At 38.4% G+C, this 25,396-nt stretch overlaps 1 protein-coding gene across 2 annotated transcripts in view; it reads right to left on the bottom strand.

Moving 5' to 3' along the window:
* LMNTD1 (lamin tail domain containing 1) overlaps positions 1–25,396 on the bottom strand; it is a 1,453,405-nt gene that overhangs the window by 1,397,591 nt on the left and 30,418 nt on the right. For both annotated transcript variants that reach the window (XM_044087661.1, XM_044087662.1), the window contains exon 2: positions 17,598–17,760. In XM_044087661.1, coding sequence (XP_043943596.1) covers positions 17,598–17,744 — 147 coding nt within the window. In that variant the 5' untranslated portion in view covers positions 17,745–17,760. The remainder of the gene's footprint in view (positions 1–17,597; positions 17,761–25,396) is intronic.

Here is a 25,396-nt window from a genome sequence, read left to right as displayed (position 1 = left end):
AAAATTAAAAAAACTCAATTGGACAATGCTTATTTTAAAGAATGTTTAAGGCTTAAACTGGTCCCAAAAGGTTTGCGTATGTGGCGCTTTCCCACAGGCTTAATGGCTGGTTCTTGCTTTCACAAAGAATTACTGGTTATGTTCGACAAGCATGGCTTTGAATATATGGAGCTTGTGATTAGACACAATGAACTCCAACTAACTGATTTAATTAAGGAAGCTACTGAACTGGACACGAGGATTGTCCAGGATGTTACACATACAAATAACATTTTTGATTACAACAGAATTTTTAAAAGCACTGAACATGAGATAACTTCCATTAAAAATAGAAAAATTAAGAAAATAGAAAGGGATAGAACACATTATAGCACTAATACTGCCTATCCCCACCCCCTCTGTCGCAGGTCTGGAATATTGATATGGTTGGTGAAAGCAATCAGGAGTCTTTTTTGGATCAGGAGAACTTTCCTCCATTGAGGAGGTCAGAGAGACTGAGGGAGAGGTACAATCAGAACTGGCAGGAGCAAGCGACCTACACTGCAACCAGAGGTTGGGGGTGGGACAATCATTCTATCGGAGCGGGGGGAGGGGTGGATGTCAGGGATGGAATTGATTGTACAAGAAAATATTGTAGAAAATTGTTCAATTTTAAGGAATTCAAAAGGTGACTTCAATGTATATAATTTAATTTCTATTCAAATCAATGTGAATGACTGTGACTTACTGTCTAAAGGATTATCATTTGTCCCTATGAAGAACTTTGACACTGCACGAACACTTGTGGATCTTAGACATTTTGTTAGGAAACTGAATTTAAATGTCCTTTTTAAATCTGTTGAACATGTATGTAACCCATTGCATATTTCTAGCACATACAATCCACCCTTACATCCTTCCTTGGCAATGTTTGACAAAATTTGTGAAGTTGATGTTAGGAATTTAGACAAGAATGTACATTTTTCTAATTTGTGTGAAGATGAAACTGACGGTTTAAACAAGTTAAGATTTAATAAGGATGTAAGGATTATAAAACCAGACAAAGGTGGTGGCATTGTTATTATGGATACATGTGACTACAATGAAAGGATGAATAAAATTTTATCAGGTGATGCTTATAGAAAATTTACCTTAAATGAACTGAATGGTATGTATAATAAGATTAGGAATGAATTGAATGATTTGTTTATCGAAGGTTCCTTGTCGATAGAGGAGTTCAATTTTTTATCTGTTCATCACCCTGTTACTCCATGTATTTTTGGTTTACCTAAAATGCATAAAAATATGTCTGATCCACCAATGTGCCCTATTGTTAATGGACATGGCTCTATCACATATATCATAGCTAGGTACCTAGATATTAATCTAAAAGGTTATGTGGCAGAAGAAATGAACATTTGTAGGGACTCTTGGGATTTCTTACAGAGAATCAATAACCTTGAATATAGTGAGATTGGCCATTTTGTAACCATTGATGTGAAAGATCTCTATACTTCTATACGTCATGACATCGGAGTTGAGTGGGTATCTGACTATTTACTTGAAAAAAGGATACCACAGCCCAAGATCAATATATATGAACAATTATTTGATTTAGTTCTAAAAGATAATTGTATACTTTTCAACAATGAAAGTAATAGAGGCCTATATGCTAATATGGTTATGTTGCAGTGGGAGAAGAAAATCATCTTTGAATCCCATTTTTATGATTATTGTAAAATGTATGTAAGATTCTTGGATGATATTTTTATTTTTTGGGAAGGACCAAGAGACCTTATTAATGAGTTTATGGCTTACATTAATAACTCGACACCCTTTCTGAAGTTCACTTACACCATTGGTACAAATGAAATTTCATATTCAGATATCAAATTGTTAAAGGACAGAGACTTGAGAAAATTTGTGTCATAAATTCATCGAAAAGAAACTTATTCCAACAGTTTCTTGCATTTTGACAGTGCACACCCCTATAAACCCAAAAGAGCAGTAGTAAAGGGCCAATTTGTGAGAGCGGACCGGATGGTATCTTCCTTTGACTTCTTTCTTAATGAGTGTGATGTATTAAAAAATATGTTTTTAAAAAGGGAGTACCCAACTGATTTGGTGAACAACTTGATGTTAGAAGTGATCAATAAAAGAGAGAGGGGCCTTTTTCAAGCTATCCTAAAAGTTGACGTCATACAATATGTCAATGACTTGAATGTTGATACTGGACAGGATACCATTTGTAATGATATGCCAAGTAATAACAACATCATGATATTAAATAAATCAGTATCAGCAGATGTTAATTACCGTTCTACCTTCATTACCAACTATAATTTAGCAAGTAAAGATATTTTGAGAATTTTGGAGAAGAATTGGATCATCCTATCCTTGTGCAATGATGTTAGGCAATGTATAAGTGAAAGACCTATTGTGGTGTATAGAAAAGGCCAGTCCCTGAAAAATATTTTCGAGAAAAATACCCAGGCTCAAAGTGTTGGTGATATGAAAAAGTGTGGAGCTTGTAATTATTGTCAATATATAATGGAAGGCAATAAATTCACTATTAATGGTATTAGAGTATTGTTAAAGAAAAAGTGTTTTTGCCATACAGAAAAAGTTGTTTACTGTGCTTTTTGTTGTGAATGTTCCTGCTTTTATATCAGAAAAATGGAAAGGAAATTGAAAAGTCGTATTTACGAACATCTGAGGGACATAAAACTAAGGAAAGACACCAATGCTTTGGCAAGACACTGTAATGAATGGCCAGGTCATAGTTTCAAATTTACTGTGATAGAACTAATGGAATCTAACCCAAGGGGTGGGCCATGGCCATTATATTTGGAAAGGAATGAAACTCTATAGCAATTGAAAACGAATGCCATCCAATGGCCAGGCCTGAATGATTCTATTTCAATCACTTGTTTTTTGAAATTGAAAACCCTGGATAGGTAGATTTTTAAGCATGTTGAATCTTACAATGTGAGAATAAGTATTTATTATTAGTACATAATATTTACGCATTATTTATGAATTTTTAGTATAGACAGATGTAAAAAGTTTTTCTTTGAAAGCTTTTATATGAATATTTACTATATTGTACTAATGCTTTTAATTGTGGTTTTAGAATGTATTTTTATACATTAATTTTATAGCACATTATTTTTGTTAATAGGGTTATTTGAATATATTTGGTTACAATTTTTCATATATTTCATATTTTATATTTATATTTAAGTGATTTCTGGCCTTCATTTACATACTCATACATCCATATATCATATGTATTATATATTTTAATTTTGGATTAAATGTAATACAATAAATTTATAGGCTGTTTAATGTTTAAATAATTTTAATTCTGGTGAACATGCAAGACTGTCAATGTTTGGCAACACAATACAGCATTATGAGTCCAATGCACTGCAAGTAAATGTAACCATTATATTTCAATTTGATTATTTGGTTAATACACCTTTAAACAATGCATCATATGTTATTTGAAGCTTTAGTAGCAATGTATGCGATTGGTTCATGGTTCCATTACTAGTTAACTTTTATGATATAAAGGTGATGTCTCTTTGGGCATGCTTTATCTTGATAAAGTCTCCTAACTTAGGAGACAAAAGCGCTTGATTTTTTAAACTTTTTTTATCTTTGGCTTAATAAATCTGGTTTATAACTTGCTGGAAATTATCGACTCACATTTGTTTTACATCTCAGTGCCACCAAAGCATTTCAGCTTTTTTTTATATAGAATGCATATCAAGTCTGGCAGAAAGCAAAATATACCACAAAAAAAAAACAGAAAGAAAGTAATGCTCTAGCAAATCATGTAAGGCTGACTGACCATACACATACTTTTAAATTTTTAGTAATTCAAGTAATACACCCAAACATAAGGGGGGGGTGTTATTGAAAATTATACTGAAGACAGAGAACAAGAGTGGATACTTTTATTAAATGCTGATAAACCTCCAGGTTTAAATGGAGTGGTATCTCTTAAACATTTCTTAAAGTCACATTGTTTAAAGCACTAAGGATGGATATTTTAATCAAGTTTTTGTAAAAATATATACATATATTTTTAATAGAAGTTAAGTAGATATTTATTGTAGTTTAGACTGAGTTTTATATTTATCATTTTAGCATGAATAGTTAGGTATATTGTTATATCATGTTTTTATAAAGTTTTTTATTGTGTAACAGGTGTTTTATATTATAAGTCACATGACCTTTTTAGCAATTATTTAAAGACACGTGTTTTATTTCTAATTTGTCTGATGAAGCGACGATTGCAGTTATGAAAGCGCTTACGTATTTCTTGTGCAAATAAATGTTTTGGTGTGTAAGCTTGGGAACAGTGTTTTTGCTTTTTTCATTATTTCTAAATAGAAGCCACTTAATTCCCCATGCCCAAACGGGCTATCAAAAGAATTTTACAAAAATTCTTTCCAACCTCCCAATTGCCCATTGCCCAGTGTTTTCTGTATCTTTCTTTTGTTTTATGGCCAGCTCACTGAAAAACAGGCTGCTAACCAACTCCTGATCAACAGTGCTGTTGGCACTTCTGAAGGTGTATACAGTATGGCTAATCTGGATATATAGGGCTACAGCCCCAGAAATATCTAAGAAACTAGGCCAGAGCATCACTAATTATTTGCTGTACTTTTTTAAACCTTGTTTTCAAAATGAAATTGGTTCGTGCCGGGCATAAATCAAAAAGCATAGTTTGTGGAAGAGTCAATCAGTAATTGTTTACTCATTGAATAAGGGCATGAAACTGAACCTGAAGCTTGATTTCAAGAGAAGAGACAGAGAGGTTGCAGTGGAGTCTGATCATGTTGTCAGCATAAAGTTAGAGATATAGATGGGGCAAGTCAAAAGGGAGTTTGTTAATGTAGATAGAAAAGAGGAGGGGTGCCAGAATAGATCCTTGGGGGGGGGCACCTTTCTCCCGAGGGACTGATGGAGAGGTTAAGAAGCTGAAATTCACTGAGAAGTGGTGGTTAGACAGATAGGTTTTGGACCAGGGTAGTGTGTCATCGCTAATGCTTATCTTCTGGAGGTGGTCTAAAGGAATTGAATGATTGATAAGATCAAAGGCTCTAGTGAGTTAAATAAAATGCTTCAGTAATTAGGCCTTTGTCCATTCCAAGAAGCCGCTGAGTGTCCAAATAGCTGTTGATGTACTGCGACAAGACGAAAATCCACGCTGCTTTTGAAAGAGAAGGTGGTACTGGTTGAAATACTAAGTGAGTTGCAAGTAGAGCCATTTTTCCAAAATCCATCCTAGGATAGGGAGAACAGAAATGGGCCAAATGCTAGCGGTATTAGAAGGATTATGTTTCTTAAGGACAGATTATACAATGGCATTTTTCCAGATATTGGGCATAATATTAAGTGTAATACACCAGTTGAAGATGTGTTTAATGGGGTTAAGATGCTCACATTTTATATAATATATGTATATATTACAATTTGTTATTCATTCTGTATATAATGTCATGTATCTGTTGTGTTTTATCTGGGCTGACTGAAATAGGTGTAGTGGGATCAGTGGTCTACCCTTGTTAAAAAAATGCAAAATAAATAAATAAATGAATTAATTAATAGGAGCAAATGCTAGATCTGTGTAACTTCTCTGAAATACATGGCTGATATTTTATGTGCAGAAGAACTGAGATCAGATACCCACAAGGTAAGCATAACTGTAAAACCACAAAAGTCTTATGGCAAATCATCTTTTATGAATTTCCTAGTTAAAGCACTATATCAGTTCAATGTTATTCCTTATCATTCATGAAGCTACTAAACAATGATATTGCATGGTTTTGAACAATGAAACACGAAAGAAGTTTTTGGTGTTGAAACTGTTGGTTACTACAGCATCGATTCTTAGGTTCTATGATGTGATACAACATATTACTCTGCAGATAAATGACAGCGCCAGTAACTTATGGATCTAGTACATTAACAGATGCACAAACATGTTATTCTCACGGAGAAAAAGAAATTCCTAACATAGCCTTTAATTGCCAATAGTTTTATGGTTGCATCAATGGCAAGATGATTACAGTGGACTTATCATAAACCATTCAAAGCATTTTTTAAATAATGTGAAGGATTAAGTGCACATCGTCAAAGAATAGTACTGCCTTTGTAGAAATATGATTCACAAGTTTGGTATAAACCTGATAAGCTAATATATACATCTGAAGCTTTGTTTAGTGAATATCTGCAGTAGTGCAGAGTATTTGCTTGAGAAGGATCTGGAAGTTTCATGGATAGGTTCTCAGCTACCATCTGCTGAAAACTTATGAGATTTAAAGGCTTACAGAGGAGGTGACTGAGAACTCCAACTGCTATGTGATGTTATTATAACAGGATGACCAGAAAATGTGAAGTCGCTTCATCCTATCGTTAAACCAAACTTTCAATAGCAAGGTGAACCATCATGTGTTCAAGGGCTGTTATCTAAGGAAGAAAAAGCCATTGTCCCTGCTCAGTTGAAAGAGTGTATTAGTCATATATGAGACACACTTAGGGATGAGCAAGTGCAAACAACGCAGCTTGTGATCTCATATACTGGCTTAACATGTCTGCACAATATGTTTTAAGGCTGTGAGATTTATTGCATGTCCAGAAATCAAAACAAAGAATTAATACCTCATTTAGTTCTGTCACTTCCTTAGGTAGAAGTAGGAGAATTATTCCAATACAAGACTAAAATGATTCTACATTTTCTTCTGTGAGTGGACCATTATTTAAACTCCCTGAGAGAGTAGAGTTATATGACGCAGCAAATCATGCTGTCATCACTGCACTTTAATTCCATTTTGCTAGGTATACAGACCCTGAAGAAATACTACCAATAGATTCAAAGATTCATAGTTAGTTACTAGGCATGTAGCCAAGAAGACCACTGAGATGTTCCAATTGCTCAGAGCTCTGACTAGTTAAGTCATATCTCTCAAATGCCCAGATTTTTGATGACTGCCACTATATTGTTCTCAAAGGTCTGTCCATATCTCCTAAAGTTGAAAATTATTGTGACAATTTATAATTAAACAAAACTAACATGTAGAAACTGATCCTACTTTGGGGCCTTTTTTCCTGTTTATTTTTTTATTTGGGTATAGTGTTGGGAAAAGTTCAGAGGTATGAGTTAAGTGACTTGCTCAGAGTCAAGTAGTAGGCAAATGGAGATTCAGGGAATCAAACCCTGGACTGGAGGTAACAGCATATTAAGATCTCATAACCTTATCCTTTGTACTACATGCTAGACAAAGATCACACAGGCCTCAAACCCATGTACTTGCCCTCTCATGTCCAGTATACAACCACTACACCATGGTCCTCAGTTTGTGAACCAAGATTTTGGTAATTTTTTAAAGTAATGGGAATTTGAGCACCTCCATTTATGTTCTAGATATCATCTGAGTAATGAGCAAGTAGAATGGAAGGTGCAGACATTGAAGAATATTCCTAAAACTTGTGAATATTATAATTCTTTTGACTGTTGTTTATCCATTCTTCATTACAAAAATACACTGATGCAGTTTATATGCTTGTCCACGTCTCAGTTAGAGGGACATCTCAAATCAAACTTACCCACTTATTTTTCATTACTAGTGATCGACAGTAGACAAACTACCACAGAGCCATTGCATGATACATTGCAGACAACAGTTTTCCTATGACAAAACAGCAAAAAAAAAAAAAAAAAAAAAAAAAAAAAAAAACTTTCTGTTTCAAATTCTGTTTTTATGTGTACAAACATGAGCTAAACGATTTTTAGGTATAGGGTACTCCATCAAATGGACAGTGTGCCAACACCATAATGTCAAAATCACAAATATTGGCACGTTCTGCACATGCTCTAGGGATTACCCCCTGAAGTGGACTAAACCAACAGCAAGTGTTTCTGCAGGGGTCAAGCCCCCCTGCACCCCATACCCCCTGTTAATTATATATTCTAATTCCAAGCTCACACAATACCCAGGGAAAGGGAATATTCCCCTCCCCAGGGGTTGTTGATATCACACACACCTGTCAATCATTTGTCTCCATCAATCAAATGATGTCAACCAGACAGGTATCAGCACATTGTCTGTTCAATTGGGTGTCCTACACCCACATATATATATATATATATATATATATATATATATATATATATATATATATATATATACACATACACATATATGGAAGGAGTTTATTATCTCAAAATACTGAAATTTCGAATTTTAGCATCTCGAGAAGAAAGTGCCAAAAGTGCAGTTGAACGAAACTGTACTTGATCAAATTCGAAGTGTCAAATCCCCAGTTGTGGTGGCTAAGTGGGATTTGCTGTGTTTGTAAGATGCGGTGTGCTGTAGGATATGGTTTGCCTGCTGTTTTGCGGATTTATCTGGAGATTCAGGTACGTGCAGTTTTTTTAAGGGTTTTGGGTAGGGATCTGAGAATATGTGAATGTGTTGGGAAGTTTTAGGTGTAGGTTAGGGTAGGTAGGTAAGAGTGTGAGTGTGTAAATGTTGAGAGTGGTGGTGTTTGTACGTATGTGATGTGTGTTTGTGCAAGGGGACTATAGAGTATGTAGTGGTGGATTTAGTGTCTGTCTTTTTATTGCGACTTCAAGTTAGTATATATATATAAGTAGCAGGGGTGTGTGGGGCGCAGTCCCCCACATGGGGGGGGGGGTGCAGGGGGGCTTGCCCCCCCTGTTAATATGTAGGATAGATGTGTGTGTTTGTGTTGTTGTGTTTGTGTGTGTTTTGGTAGTGTGTTGTAGTGTGGCGAGGAAGGTATATGTATGTTTGTGTGGTGGAGGGTGTATCTAAAAGTCACGATTTTGAATTTCCTGCTTTTAGGGTTTTGGTATTGTGAATGTTCAGTTTTATAGTCTCAGGATACTGAAATTCGAGATTTCAGTATTTCGGGATTATAAAGTGAATCCATATATATATATATATATAGAGAGAGAGAGAGAGAGAGAGTGTATGTATATATGTGAAGTATGTTTATGTTTCTTTAAAGGAGTTAGCATCACTAGGTGAATCATGTGATCCTGCAGCCAGAAACAGTCTTCTGGTGAAAGCAGCTTTTATTTATCAGCTCTTACTCATTCAATATGATGATGCATATTCTTAATACCCATATACATATATAACACATGACAGAAAGGCATACACCTACTACCCTCTTGTTTCTTTTTTTTTTTTAGGACAAAAGGCATTTCAGTCGCACATTAAGAAACAAAAACTGCAGGATATAGCTCTCTATCCCATAACCAAAGCACACCCTGTAGCTCTCAACCCAATATGCCATGAATGGACACAGTGCAGTCTGCAGACCCATTGTGGGACAATCTGTCCAATTTGTTCTTAATATTAAATTAAGCCTTATCCTCTACTTGTATATTAGGATTCTAAAAACAAAGGACAAGCTGCCCAAATTATTCCAAATAATGTTCTAGACAGGCAGAAAATAGATGATGCTGGAGAAACAGCTGAAGCTTCTCATTCATTGTGATACAAAGCAGATTGCATGATATTGTAAGAGGACGTTTTTATGGTGGAATCTCCACCAAATGACAATGCCTCAGGAAAAACAACCTAATAGATTAATCCACTTCTGTGGTAGTGGATATCAGCAAGGCTTAAATCACTTACAGTTCAACACAGCAGAAATGCTGACGTTGTCAACAGGAAAATCATATGAGCACACTCAACATATAACAAATGCAGTCTAAAATATCTAAAAAAAAGGTATCTTGCTAGAATTCTGTGAGGTGGTCTTACATAAATTCGCATCAATCCTTTTTAGACACTGAAACTACTCACACAACTGAGACAGAATTTTATTTCAGTTATATGCAGGCAATATATTCCACTATATCTAGATTCCAAAGTAATCATTTATCATTGGGTGAAATAATGATTCTGTCTTTTAAAATTCAGGAATTTCCTGTTTGTTTGAATTTTCCAAACTGACCACTAACAGTGTAAAATCACATACTGAAGAACAGTAACATTTATTTCAAATGCATTACAGCCTGAGTGTTTACTTCAATGAAAATTCAGGCTGTAATGCATTTATTTCAATTCATTTATTTCAGATGCATTACAGTCTGAATTTTCATTAAAATGTTTTAGTACACTCCTAACCATACCTTCCCTTACTTCAGTTATATATTCTATAATGCACATTTCAATTATTCTCTCTGTTTTACCCACAGAATATGACAGTTAATGTTGCACTGGGTAAAAAACCTTCACTGTACTGTTACTAGAACCCCAGCCATACATTTTGTTGGAATTTCACAGTATGACAATGTCCTGTCTTTAACATATTTGTACAGTGTTCTTTAATATATTTGAACAATGTCTATGTGAGCTACAAGGGAAGCTACCAAAGTGCCTTAATTCTTTCTGTAAATTAATGTAATTCATTCACTCCTTATCTTTAGTAGCAGATACATTTTTTTCCACATTTCTGTTCCCCATAGCTGACCATTGGCTACTCCAAGGGCCCCTCCTTATCAACTGGTCTAGTAAACGTGACTAGCATCCCCAAAACTAAATCTGACTTGTGAGAATTAACAAGACTGAGGCACCTGGGACAGCATACTGCTGCCAAGGAGTGTTTTCTTCTCCTACACTCTTACCTCTCATGCCACCCAGTAACACCATGCGGGTGGGGCATGCAACAGTCATCAGTGCTACTCCAATCCTCACTTCTGTAAGGGACTACCATCAGCAGGACTGCCCCACTCACCCATCTCCAGGCAACACATGTGCAGTTGTTTCCCCAATGTCCACTAGGGAAAGCAAAAATGTGCCTATCCTGGTTCTACTACAAGCACATGAGTCACAAGTTCTCAAGAGCCACGTGTCCCAGGCATGCTAATCCTGGTTCTACTACAAGCACATGAGTCACAAGCTCTCAAGAGCCACATCTGTCCCAGGCATGCCCATCTTGGTTCTACTACAAGCTCGTGAGTCACACACTCTCAAAAGCCACATATGTCCTGGTTCTACTACAAGCACGTGAGCCACAAGCTCTCAAGAAGCACTGTGTAGAAGCCAGGTTCTTGAGCTTTTTGGACTCATACAGGCTGCTGCTTATGTTCCAACTCAAAAATGAGTTTGGGTAAGCAGCTACCACACCTTATCCAAACACGTTATTCAAGTAGTGCTGAAGTTGTCGGGATAGGGTGTGAGTGCAGATTAGGATAGCGATTGGAGAAGGGATTTAGGTTTACAAAGCAGGTGTTTGAGTTTTAGGCCTAGGGAGTGGGAAGGGAGTTTTGGGTTAAGGAGCAGCAGGGGAGTTTATGGTTAGGGAATAGCAGGGGAGATTTAGGTTTAGGGAGCAGAAGAGGAGTTTAGGTTTAGGAAGCGAGCAGAGAATTTAGGTTTAAGAAGGAGGTTTGGAGTTTTAGCTTAAGAACTGATCGTGGACTTTAGGATTACAGAGTGGGAGTGGAGTTTTAGGGTTAGGGAGTGGCGACACAGGTTAGGAACTGAATTGGGAGTTTAAGGGTTAGTGTTAGGGCTTTGGTAAGGCTATACTGTTATATAGTGTCAGTGTTGGAAGGGCTAAGTAGTTACAGGAGATGAGACTAGTGGGACTTAGAGCTTTTGCCTTCTTTGAGCAAGTGGCAGTGAGCAAGTGTGCCGTGAGCTACTAGCACACAAGCACTTGTAGTGGACCACCATTCTAACTACCAACACCATCACATGCTTGAGCCACCAATCAAAGCTGGATTGCCACTGCTGTAGTCTGGGCCTTAGTCCTCTATCCCATTGCCCATACCTCTCAACTCTCCAGATATTTTTCAAAATGTCCAGATTTTTGCCTCATATGTTTAGTCTGTTCCTTGTAAAATTTGTGATTTTCTGGCAAATTCCTGAGGATTGAAGTCACTAAATAAAGACATACATTTGAGTTTCTGACTTCATATCATTCAGAAAATGCATGCTAAAACCATTCCTATTATGCTAGCTACTTTTATAAGTTTATAAGCGCAATATTTAAAATATGTCCCTATTTTGGGGCCATTATTCCCCCATTATTTTATCCTTTGTCTTGATTTCTTGTGCTAAGATTCTGAGAGGTGTGCCACCGGTGCAGGCAGCTGCTAGATTTTTTTTAAATTAAATTGGCCACCTTCTCACTTGCTTTCAGTGTCCTGTCAGCTCCCCCTTCACTAGCCCATTTGATCCTCCTCTCACGGGCATTAGATTGCATGGCAAAGTTCAAGCACACTATGCTAAAGGGAGCTTTGGGGGTTTCCTTAAAGTTAGTTTTGAAAATAAAATTGCCAAAGATTCCAAAGACAACCACAAGGCATTCTATAACTATGTCAAGAATCTAAACGGCAATGCTCAGATCTGCTCTGAGCTACAACAGAATGGCATTAAATATACTGATCCCAAGGATATTGCCAATATTCTGGCAGATCAATTCAGTGCCAACTTCACCCCCCTCTCACCCCCTAAATGGCCCATCTTAATACCGGAAGATTGTCAAATTCTGGTAATAATGGCCACACAGGTAAAAAAACACACTCTCCAAAGCTAAGAATACAGCATCCATGGGACCAGATGACATCCTGGGCTGTGTATTACATGAACTACAAAATGAACTGGCACCTCACCTAAGTGTCATGTTTAATCATAGCCTCACTTCAGGCTTCGTGCCCACTGAGTGGTGCACAGCTACAGGTATCCCACTCCACAAGGGGGGATCCACCTTGGATCCTGGGAACTACCGCCCCATCAGTCTGACTAGCCTGATCTGCAAGGCCATGGAATGTATTATCATGGAACTTATAAACAAAGACATTGGCAACCTTCAAACACTGGACCCCACCCAGTTTGGGTTCGAGGAGGGTCGATCTTGTCTCCTGAACCTGATTGACTTCTTCGAATCAGTCTCCAGAGATGTGGACGAGGGTAAGACGGTCCACACAGCCTATCTGGACCTCACCAAGGCCTCTGACACCATCCCCCACTCTGGAATCATAGATAGACTTACTAAGCTGGGCATTAATCCCTACATCACTCGATGGGTTGCCAACTGGCTTACTGACAGAACCCACACTGTAAAAGTAGCAGACTCCAAATCCAGCCCCAGACAAGTGACAAGTGGAGTACCTCAGGGTTCAGTCCTAGGGCCGCTCTTGTTTGGCATCTACTTCTCTGAAGTACAGGCCAACATTAAGGGACTCTGGCTAACAAAGTTCGCAGATGACTGCAAACTGGGAGCCATTATTGAATCCCAAAATTATGTAGATACTCTACAAAAGGGCCTTACAGAAACAGATGCTTGGTGCCAGAGCCATGGGCTCAAGCTCAATGCCAAGAAATGTATAGTTATCCCCTTTGGGAAAAAACATGTACATGTGAATTACCACATAGGTGGCAGTACATTAAACACCGAAAGTGTGATAAGAGACTTAGGGACACAGGTGGACAATGGTCTCACCTTCGATAACCACATCACCACAACAATCAGGAAATCCTTCTATGTGGCATATCTCATCACTAAGGGCTTTTCATCCAGAAAAAAGGAGGTTATTGTCCCAATGTACTCATCCCTCATTAGACCCATTATAGAATACAATGCCCCGTTTGGTATGTACCTCTCAAGACATCTGCAACAACTGGAAAGGTCCCAGAAATACCTCACTAAAAGAATCACAGCCCTAAGGCAGATGCCCTACGCTGACCACCTTAAAAAACACCAGCTATACTCTGTCGCATAACATCTACTCAGAGGCGATCTCTGCTTAACATACAAGGCCATGTCAAACCCAGAGCTGTTGGACATGCTATACTTAAAGAAATCCCAATCTCTCAAAGCCACACGCTCCAAGGATCTAAACCTTGTCATCACAATAAACAAAACATGTTGGAGGGATAGGTTCCTGACCCAGAGACTCCCCAGACTCTGGAATAGACTGCCCATATATGTCAAGCAGAGCGCCTCTTTGGCCCTCTTCAAAAGGAACCTTGACGACTGGATGGGAGAAAGGAAATTCATCCCAGGGATCATGTCAGTCGCCCTGCTAGACAGGGGTCCAGGGAAGTAAATAGTGTGGGAAGAAATAGCCAGGGAATTGCTATGACTAGGCTTGTATAGACCATAGGGCCGATAGCCTAGTACCGACCTATGAACCAACCATGTATCCTTCTCAGACATCTGCATAATTAAATCCTGCTTCAGCAGACCCATCCTTCTGCAAAGGCACTATTAAACAGAAGTGTGAGGCAACCAGCAGTTAGATACTGCAGTCTTATCATTGCTATTTTACTGATCCATGTTTGGGTCATTTGAGTAGCAAGACTGTGGTGCCCTACATCCACCCTGAAAAGACAGAAAGACCTGACCAGTCACTGCCATATCTTTCCTTCTTATCCTATCCAATCCTCTGCCTAAAGGCCACTAATCAGTTCCTAATCAACAGCAAAATGCCCATAAATGCATCACAATGGAAGAACTCAGCATAGATGATTTTTGCATATGGTCAGTCATCAAATGCAGCATGCCACTTATGAAAGCTTCCTTGTATATATTTTCATTGTTTTCCCCTGGAAAAAAATGTTATTTCTGTCCCGAGAGTACAACTTCTTTCTCATTCTCTAGCATGTTGAGACCATACCCTTTTATATAAAATTATTCATTATGACTACATTTTTAGTCAATTTCTCTCAGCTATGGAGAACGGCAGTTTCATTATATTCCTTTTAATAAACTTTAGGTGGTCACTGCCCTAACAATGAATTACATTTTAGACTATTTGCAATACAGAGCTGTTTGGGAGCTTTCATTAGAACTGTTTAATATAAAGTGACACCCGAAAGAATTTTAAACACGATTTTCATTTTCATTAAAATCAAATAAATGTTCATCACTTGTATCTGAAAATATATCACCCAAGTACCTCCTCAATGGTTTTAGACATAAGGCAAAATTTTTTTTTTTATTAGATACACATTTCTTCTCTTAATGCCTTATAAACAACAACCTTACTCACACCGCAATTATCCTGAAGTCAGACTTCAATCGGAAATGAAAAATCATTCTTTTATAATAGTTTCCATCTATTTTAACAAAATATGCACAAAATCACTAGTAATCCCTAATGTTTAACTCACTGAGGACAAAAGCATGCCAGTTAACTTTCTCATGATTCAAATTATCAAACAAACTTAAAAGTAAGTGTTTTTGCAGGGGATCAAGCCCTCTAGACCTCCCTATGTGTGAGGTAAGCCTACCACGGTTTAGCTATGGGTGGTCATAAATTGAACTCTCAAGTGTCATTCGCCCAAAATTCAACCTGCCAAGGATCCATAGGTAATCACTTTTTGGTGGGTAATTTCCCCCTTTTTTAGTTCATGAAACAATGAAGTTGGTATATATTAGTTCGGAGGCTGTGGGAGGTCCCCCATAACATTGCAAAAAACACCTAAAAATATTTTGGGGGCCAGTTTTATTGGGGAATGCAGTTTGTGGATTCTGATCCTTGGCAAGTTGGAATTCCTCTAATTATAATGGAAGCACCCACCTCACACCCCACACTTATATAAACTCCATGGTCACACAAACAGGAAAAAGGAGAACTCTTCCAACATGAAGTAATCGCTGCCAGAGCAAGCTTAAAACCACATTGTGAGTGATTTCCTATAGAAAGCAGTGCTTTGCGAGTTTATCATAAGGGGAGATGAACTTGGTAAATGGATCCGCAAGGAGCTAGAACTTGGGAAGATCTGGAGAAGTCATTGCGATATAAAAAAGCCACATTAATGCCATTCTGTAAGGAATAGCAAAGAATACTTGAAAACTGTAATTAATCAGAAATAAATTGCACTAATGAGGGGGTTTATGAATCAGAAATAACTTTATACAACTGTTGCATGCCAATAAAAAACAAAGAAAGTCTACATCATAACGTGTACTGAAGTTTTTTGTTATTTTTTTGGCACTGATTGTACCCAAAAACTGAAAATCATATGTGCTCAAAAATATGGAAATTAAACTACAGGAGTGGGGGGGCATTCTGAACAATAAAAACATCCCTCATCTATCTGATTCACCCTGGTTATTTATTTTTTGGGGGAAAAGAAAACATTCTAAGAAATATTAAAAATGGGGTGGAAAGAAAGGGGCTTGGTGCATGTAAGGAGTTTAATTACTCTGTATACTTTTCTTATGGTTCACTTAATTATATGTCGTTTTAATTTTGTTTATTCATTTGTTAAACAGGTAAGTCTACCGGTCCCTACAGAAGTCAACCAGCAGCATTATTTTAGTGAGAGGAGGAAATCAAAGTACCCAGATAAAAAATGCACACGTAGGAAGGATGTGCAAGCTCCAACTTAACACAGTGCACAGACAAACAGATATCTGAAGTACACATTACATAACATTGGCTGGGGAGATACAGGGGATATATGGGCATGTGGATATATTTTAGATAAGCTGACTATATTTATCAGTAATTAGAATCAATAGCTATGCTCAAATCTCCAAAAAGTTCTGCCAAAAAGGTAAGACAGAATGAAAAGATGGTTACCACTAAGTCTACACTATGCATACACTTAATATAGCCTTTCTGAGTGAATAGACAGCACAAGAAATGTGGTAAGGATGTTCTTGAATACAGAGAGTACATACTAAGTGTACACTTAGTGTAACCCTTTTGAATCCTGGGGATGATGTCAGTGTTAAAGATGCTATAATCTGCCTCCCCTAGTGTTGTGCCATGCAAGATGTATTCGATTGTCACTCATCAGCATTAGTGCCAGGCACTGCCCACCCTAACATTTGAGGAATATTTACTGCTAATCAGCATTTGTGCTACATACTACAGAGGACAGTCAAAATATTTAAATAACCAAGAATATTACTGGAATACTTTCTTCAGAGCATATTGCTTTAGGCACAAGTGATCACTTTGAAATAAAGCCATTCTGAAAACATTTTTCTGTGTGACCCCTGAAAAACATTCCTCCACCTCTGAATAAGTAGGTTTTCTGCTCAATGAAAGTAAAAATATTGCAAAAACATTAAAGACTTCCTTGCAATGGCAATAAAGCATAGTTATGCTTTTAAACTGGCAACTTCATAAATTGTCATTAGTGGATTATGCTTACATGCCTTTCTTAGTAACTACTTGAAAAGGAGATGCATATGATTTATGCCTAGTGATTTCCAAATTAGTGAGGAATACAACTAACTTTTTGTGATCTAAAACATGGTCATTTGTTAAAAGTTCCACAGCAAAAAAGATTTATATACCATATTCAATGATAACATCATGGTGAGATGCTTTCATTGGTTTGGAATACTATTTAGATTGGGTCGTAAATATTTACTGCATTATTTTTCAAATTGTAGATATCTGAAAAGTAAGTATTATGTGATAAACAAAATACAATCAAAGAACCGTAGCATTCATTTGACATGTTATAATACTTTTTAATCTAAAATATAGCCAATAAGTGTGTAGGTGGAACAAAGACAAAAGCTGATAACTTATTGCAAAATGGGTATAACATTCCCCTTCTTACTGTTCACTGAGATCTCATCTTACAGACCTGGGTTAGCTGGTCTCGCATGTTCTTTACGCCATTTATGTATTTACTGAAACGTTCATTAAGCTGTTGGAGCTGAACTTTCTCAGAGAAACGGTTGCTAACTGGACTTAAGGAACGTCTTCCTGGACCCGCCTTCACAGATGCCATATTCCTAGGATGATTCCTAGGAAGAAAGAGCGAGAGATTTATTAAACAAATAGCTCTAGGTTCAGCATGCTCACATTCTGGCTTTTAAAAAGTGCTTTGACATTTGTGGTTTCATACATCAACACTAAATCCAGCATATTTTTGAAACTTATTTGTCCGAGAGCACAGTGTTCAAATTATATGGTTTCACACATGCAGAAGAACACAAACCTGGCAAACAATGAACAAACTGACTGATGACTAACTGAAGACTGATTAATTTACACGTCACCTGTTGGTAGTTTTATCAGAAACTACTTTTTGTCCATGACAAAACAGGTACTGACAAGATGGTAACCAGAGAAGTAGCATATGTGAACCTATGGAAACCAGTATAGACTAAGGTGAACTTTTTCCACTAAGTTTGAGAACTGTCAGTCCACACCCTCTGGCATGACAATAACACTAATGAGGACGTGCCAGAGTGGTGCCCTGAAATGATCCAGCTTAGAAAGAGTTTCAGCTAAAAGGAAGAGGTAATTCTCCTTAGCATTCCATCTTAAAACAAAAAAGACTAAAGTGGGATCATGATATGGTTCTGTTGTATACGAAAGGAGATGAACCAGAATGTGCAAAGTGAAATCTGATCTGTGTCATCCTAAGATGTTGAAGGGGAATGTTTAAATGTTTAACACAGCACTATATGATCAAAACAGAAACAAATTCCACAAGCTCCATCTCAGGGACAGCTTCTGAATATAGCTGAAAAAAGACTATTTCCTATTGCCACATTTCAGTGACATTAAACGAACAAACAAATGTGTTTCTATAGTTCTGATACACTATGACTTCAGAATTACTTTTAATGCCAGAAATTATGGTTACAAAAGATATATATTATATATATGTTTATATATGTATGTGGGTCTACCTGTAATTACCAAAAGTACACTTACCTAAAACTCTAATCGTCAAGATGACTTCACCTAAACCACTAATTACTGAAGTGACAGAACACCGCACTTTTGACTAGGGAAACTAACCACTTGGCCACCAGGGTGAACTTTGCCGTTTTCACCAGTGTGGTGTGATCTCGGAGTTGGTATATTTAGTTACGGGGGTGTGGGAGGGGCGAAGCCCCACTCGGGCAGGTGTAGTTTGTATCTGTGTTGTTATTTTTCGCTGGTGGCCAAGTGGTTAGTTTCCCTATTCAAAAGTGTGGTGTTCCGTAGCTTCGGTGATTAGCAGTTTAGGTGAAGTAGTCTCGGGGATTAGAGTTTTGGGTAAGTGTACTTTCAGTAATTACAGTTAGGTCACCATCAATAAATTATCGTCATAGATTTCTTGCCTAATTTTTCCCAAGAAGTCCCAGGAATCTATGGCAATAATTTAATGATGGTGACAACTGACATATGGATCTTTTCTCTGTAATTCCCCATGAGCAAGGTATAGAGTGGTTTTATGATTTTTTATGTATGAATACCACTATGGAACATATTACCATTTTGATAGTTAGAATGTGAATGGAATTAATTCTTGAGAACAATTTTTTGAGTTTTGAAGAGCAATTATTTAAGCAAAGGCAAGGGGTAGCTATGGGCGCATACTGTGCCCCTGCCTTTGATAACATAGTTTTATCACACTGGGAATCATCATCATCAGCCCCCTTTTTTCCATTTTTCTACATGGGGTCGGGGTATTGTGTTAACTGTCGCCAAGTCTCTCAATTCAGTGCCACACTCCTGCCTACTTCAACACTCATGCCTGACTGTCACAGATCTTCTTTCACACATTCCATCCACCTCTTTGCTGGATGTCCTCACTTCCTCTTACCTTCTTCCTGTCTGTCCCAAGTCTTCCTCACCAGATTGTCTTCTGTTTTTCTACACATGTGCCCAAACCACCGTAATCTGTTCTCTTTGATCTTTTCTGCAATTGGAGATACTTTGGCTTCTGCTCTTATGTCCACATTTCTACATCTGTCCCACAGTGTGCATCCTATCACCTTTCTCAGGCACTTCATTTCCATCACCTCTAGCTTCTTCAGCTGTTCTGCCTTTACTGCCCAGGTTTCTGTACCATACAGTAGTACTGGTCACACCACTGTCTTGTACACCTTACTTTTCAGCTTCTTTAGCATTCTTCTGTCATAGACTACACCTGATACTCTATGCCAGTTGGCTGCAGCCCCTCTGATTCTAGCTTTGACCTCTTCATTCAGACTACCCTTCTCCTCAACTACTCCTTCCAGATACTTGAAGCTAGTTACCTGTTCCACTATCTTCCTTTCTATCTCTATTCTCAGCTTCTTCTGACTTCCCCAGTTTGCTGCCATTACCACTGTCTTATCTGTGCTTAGTTTCATCCCATCCGCCTTCAGATTTGCATTCCATTCTCTCATTCTTTGCTGAAGTTCTAGCTCAAAGTCTGCCTGTACTGCCACATTGTCTACATACAGCAGCTTTGTTGATCCATCCCCTCCAACCTATTTGCTAATGTAGTCCATCACCAGTATCAACAGCAGTGGGCTCAGAGCTGAACCCTGATGTACACCCACACCCACTGGGAACCCCTCTGTGAGGCCGAACACTGTTTGTACTTGAGTCACTGGGTCCTTGTACATAGGCTGGGGTCTACTTTATTCCCGTGAAAGCCAAATCAGTCATATACAATTTGCGCGACACATAACAAGCAAAACGCGAGTACGTCGAATGCACTAAATCGCGAAAGTAGAAATATCGAATTTGCATAGTTGGCCCATCTGCGGAATAGCTCCATAAGATAAGTGTGTGTGCATAGATAGGTAATGTATGTAAGGTTTAGTGTAGGGTTTTGTTAAGTGTATATGTGTGGAAAATTTAGTTTGGGTATAGCTCAGTACGGTAAGTGTGCAGTAGTTACGGACCTTAGGGTTAGGGAGGGGTTAAGGATAGTGCATAGATAGTTGTGTAAGTAGGGTTTAGTGCAGGGTTAGAAGTAGGGTTTTGGTGCTTTACTTTAGGGTTAGAAGTAGGGTTTTGGTTAGTGTGTGTATGTGCTGTTTTTTACTGTGTTTCGGTTGGTAGTATGTTGCAGGCGGTGGGGTTGGCCAACTATGAGAGATCGAGATTTCGAATTTCATGGTTTAGTGCGTTCGACGTATTCGCGTTCTGCTCATTATGGTTCACATGAATTGTATTCAACCGATTCAGCTTTCGCGGGAATAAAGTAGACCCCATAGCCTGCACTAATTCTACCAATGTTTCTGGGATTTCAAACCACCTCAGTATTGCCCATATCAGTTTTCTTGGGACCTTGTCATATGCTTTCTCCAAGTCTAGGAATTCCCAGTTGGACTCTCTCTTCATCTCTAGCTTCTTCTCAAGTATCTGTCTCAATGCAAACATCAGGTCAATTGTGCTGCATCCTGATCTGAATCCAAACTGCTCATCTGCCATCTTACATTCTACTACTCTGCGTATCTGTTTATCAAGCACCCTCTCCAGAACTTTCATGCAATGTGATAGGAGTTTGATGCCTCTGTACTGCCCACAGTTGTGGATATCCCCTTTGTTCTTGTACATTGGCTCAGTATGCTTATTCTCCAGTCATCTGGGATACGTCTTTCTCTCCACACAGCTATTAGTACCCTCAGGAGCCATTTCTCCCCTATCTTACCCAACATCTTTATCATATCTGCTGTGACTTCATCTAAGCCTGCTACTTTCCCTGACTTAATCTTCCTTGGTGCTGTTCTTACTTCTTCTAGGATGGGCTCCTCTTCTTCTCTCATTGTAGGCTGTTTCTGGGGCAGTACAGCTTCTGTGGGGTTTTCTTCATTCAGAAGCTGCTGGAAATGCTCCTTCCATCTGCCTTTAATGTCCTCTGGGCTGGTGAGCAGGTTGTTGCTGACATCCCTTATGAAGGGTGTCTGACTATCTTTATATTTCTGTCTTTGCCTTGCAACCTGATATAGTTTCTTTGTGCCCCTTACTGAGTCACTTTCCAGAAGTTGGTACACTGCCTCCGATGCCCTAATCTTTGCTACTGCAACTTCTTTCTTAGCTTCTTTGTTAGCCAATCAGTAGTCCTTCCTAGCCTGGTCAGTCTTTTCTTTCTCCCACTTCTTCCTGCACTCCTTTTTTCTTTTGATGACTTCCAGGACTTCTGCAATCCACCACCAGCTTTCTTTATGTACCTTATTTCCATACCTGACTCAGCCAACATATCTTTTCTTTAGTCCTAACACATGCTGTTTTTAGGCACTGCCATTCTTCTTCAGCTCCACCTATTTCCTCCTCCTCTTGGGGTGCTGGAGCCCTGAGTAATTCTTTGAACTGTTGTACTTTCTCTCCAGTCAACTTCCAGGTCTTCAGCCGCCTGGTCTCTGTTGACCTTAGAGCCTTCTCTGACCACTGCTTGCAGCTGATTGTGGCAACTAGTGGTTTATGCTGTGGGCTGACTGTTTCACTGGGGATGACTTTCCAATCACGGATTCAGCCCCAGTGCCCTTTTCTTACTAGGAGGAAGTCTACCTGAGTTGCATGTTGACTACTGTTGTATGCGATCTTGTGATTGTCTCTCTTTCTGAACCATGTGTTGGCTACTATCAAGCCATTTGCCAGAAAGAAGTCTAGAATGGCTTCTCCTTCTTTATTCCTGTTGCCCCACCCATGTGGACCTAGGCAGTCCTCATATCCTGTTCTGTCTGTCCCAATATGTGCATTCAAATCACCCATTATCCACACCAATTCATGTTGTCCTGCTTTATCTAATAGCCCTGCAACTTGCTGTCTGAATTCACTATTTTCCTCACTATCACAACCCTGCTGTGGGGCATAGGCTGAGATTATGAATACTGCCCTATCATTACACTGGAGTCTGATTGCCATGAGTCTGTCATTAATTCTGATGATATCCCTTACTGCCTTCTGGAGCCTCTCTCTCACCACAATTCCTACACCATTTCTAGCCTGCCCTCCACCTGAGTAGACTGAATCCCAAGCCAAGTGGCTTTGCTGCACTGCCCTTCCATCTCATCTCCTGGATACATAGGATGTCCAGCCTCCTCTGTATCATCATGTCATCCACTTCCAAGCTGCATCCTGTCAGTGAACCTACATTAAGTGTAGCAATTCATAGTTCATGTTTGGCAGGTTGGTTACTTTTACGTCCAGCTTTTGCTCAACAGAGCTATCCCAGGTAACCCAGGCTGGGCAACTAGACACAGGCCAGCCAGTAGCTTATTGACCCAGGGCTGCTGGGCTTTATGGCGGGCACACACTGGCCAATAGGGGCACATATACCCCTCCCACCATTAGCATGGGTCCCTGGCGTGGGTCAGAGTAGGCCGGATCCTCAACCCACTTATTACGGGTTTACTACCCATATCCATTTTTGTCAACATTAGTCAACATGACCGAATCACCTAGAGCCATATTTTACACCATCAAGTGGCTAGCCCTGCCACAGCTCACAGTCTGTTATCCGTGTTTTCCTATCTTGAGGATACTGCACACCACAGTAGATGCCCAAAGCGGTTGGTCTGTACAACTCTTCCCCCTATAGGGCACCATGTAGAGTCTGTGCTATCACCCACAGCTCCATTCATTGGTGAGTTTGAGATGGAAACACTCAGCATATTTTTTGGATATGGGAGAAACCCCATGGAGACACAGGGAGAACATGCAAACTCCAAACAGGCATTGGTCGGAGGTCAGGATCGAACCTTGTACCTTGTGCATGGGAGGTGAAGACCTTAACCACTAAGCCATCTGTCTCCCTTATCACACTGGGAAGACATATATTTTGTAGTCACCATTTATAAGCTCCTGAGCCCTTTATGGATGTTATTTAGATTATTTACTACTATTTTGGAAAGATGGGGAAGAAAAATTACAGATGTTCTTTAAATATTTAAATGGGACAACTCCATTTTTAAGGTTCACCATGACTGTGGACAAAGACAAACTAAACTACTTAGACTATAACAAAAAAATCTTTATCTCTCATTTGTATAGAAAACCCACATACTCAAACTCCCTATTACATTAACATAGCTGGCGTCCCACTCACCAAAAGAAAGCTTTGGTGAAAGGGCAATATGTCAGATTGGCAAGAATGATATCAGAAAATGAGGATTTCTTGAATGAATGTGATGTATTAAAAGGGACGTTGGGGAAGAGAGGTTATCCGGATGAATTTGTGGAAAACATAGTCGAAGAAGTAAAAAGGAAAAGAGTGGAGGGAATATTTCAAGCCCCTTTGAACACCAACACAGGTATGGTGGGAATGGATGGCCCTAGAGAGGGCACTAGTTTTCATAGAGCCTTAGTCCTACCTTTTAACACTGACTTCTATGATATACGGGAGATTATCCTAAAACATTGGAAAGTGTTTAGGTTGGACCCTGATGTCCTTACCCTGGTAGGGGAAAAACTAGTGGTAGTTTACAAGAAAAAAATCTCATTTAAGGGTATGTTAGAGAGAAAGGTCAGTAAACCAACAAAAGGAGGGAGTTTCAAATGTGGAAGATGCCCCCAGTGTAACTACATGGTTGACCAGGAACAAATTAAAATTAAGAACTTTGGCACAATAAAACCTTTGAAAAAATATTATTGTTACTCCAAAGGTGTGGTATATGTTGCATTATGTCAGTCCTGTGATGGTTTCTACGTGGGAAAGACAAAAAGGGCTATTAGAAAAAGAGTGTACCAACATATTTATGATATTAATCACAAAAATGAAAATCATACCCTTTTTAAACATGTTAACACCCATCCCACATATAAGTTTAATTTCTGTGTTATCAATCATGTAGACCTAGGACCTTTGGAAGGGTCTTTTGATGACTTTCTAGAGTTTAAAGAGTTAAAGTGGCAGATTAAAATTAATGCATGTGAATTTCCTGGGCTGATTGATAAAATATCATTAGGACCATTATTGAAGCTTAAATCTGCATATTTTATATAAAAAAATGGTGTTATTAGGGCATATTTTTCTACCTACAACTTTATAATGTTTATGATGTTTAAAATACTTTTGATCTATTTCATACTTATGTGATTTCGTACTTGTGATAATTGTGTGAATTAAAAAAAAACATTTGAGGCTTATTTTTATGATTTTCTTAATGCATATGGGAGGGACCTATTTTGTATTTTAAACCAATGCGAGGGCAGGAGTTGGTATTTAAGGTGCTGTATTTGATGTATTCCTCATTCTGAAGAAGTCTAATATTAAGATGAAAGCGCTCAGTAAAAATATCATGTGTGGTGGTACCAGTGGTGTCCTGTGATCTCCTACATCTAACTACAGTTTGTTGGTATTTTTGTGTGGATTGACTTGCAACAGAGAGTGAGAGAGTGTTCATCACATTGTGCATGTAAATTAACATGGAAAGAAACTGATAAATGTTACATGTTTGATGTATGCTTGACTACTAGGAATACTCCACAGAAGATATAGTTGAATAGTATAAAATATAGTAGGAGAAGGTGGTTCCTGAAATCTAGGAGTAATAAAGAATGTGCACAGCAGAGCAAAACTTCCTCATCAGTCTAAACAAGCAAATCAGGAAATAGTCAAGTCATCAAAAGCTAATCTAAGCTAAGGATAACCATAAGGCATTTTTCAAATGTGCCTGCAGTCTTAAGGGCAACACCCAAAAATGCTTGGAATTACTCAGCCAGAAG

The sequence above is a fragment of the Protopterus annectens genome, chromosome 11.part0, assembly GCF_019279795.1.
Source record: "Protopterus annectens isolate FY-2018-M chromosome 11.part0, PAN1.0, whole genome shotgun sequence".
NCBI lineage: Eukaryota > Metazoa > Chordata > Ceratodontiformes > Protopteridae > Protopterus > Protopterus annectens.
Note: the sequence above shows the minus strand (reverse complement) of the source record. Positions and strands in the feature narration are given on the sequence as shown.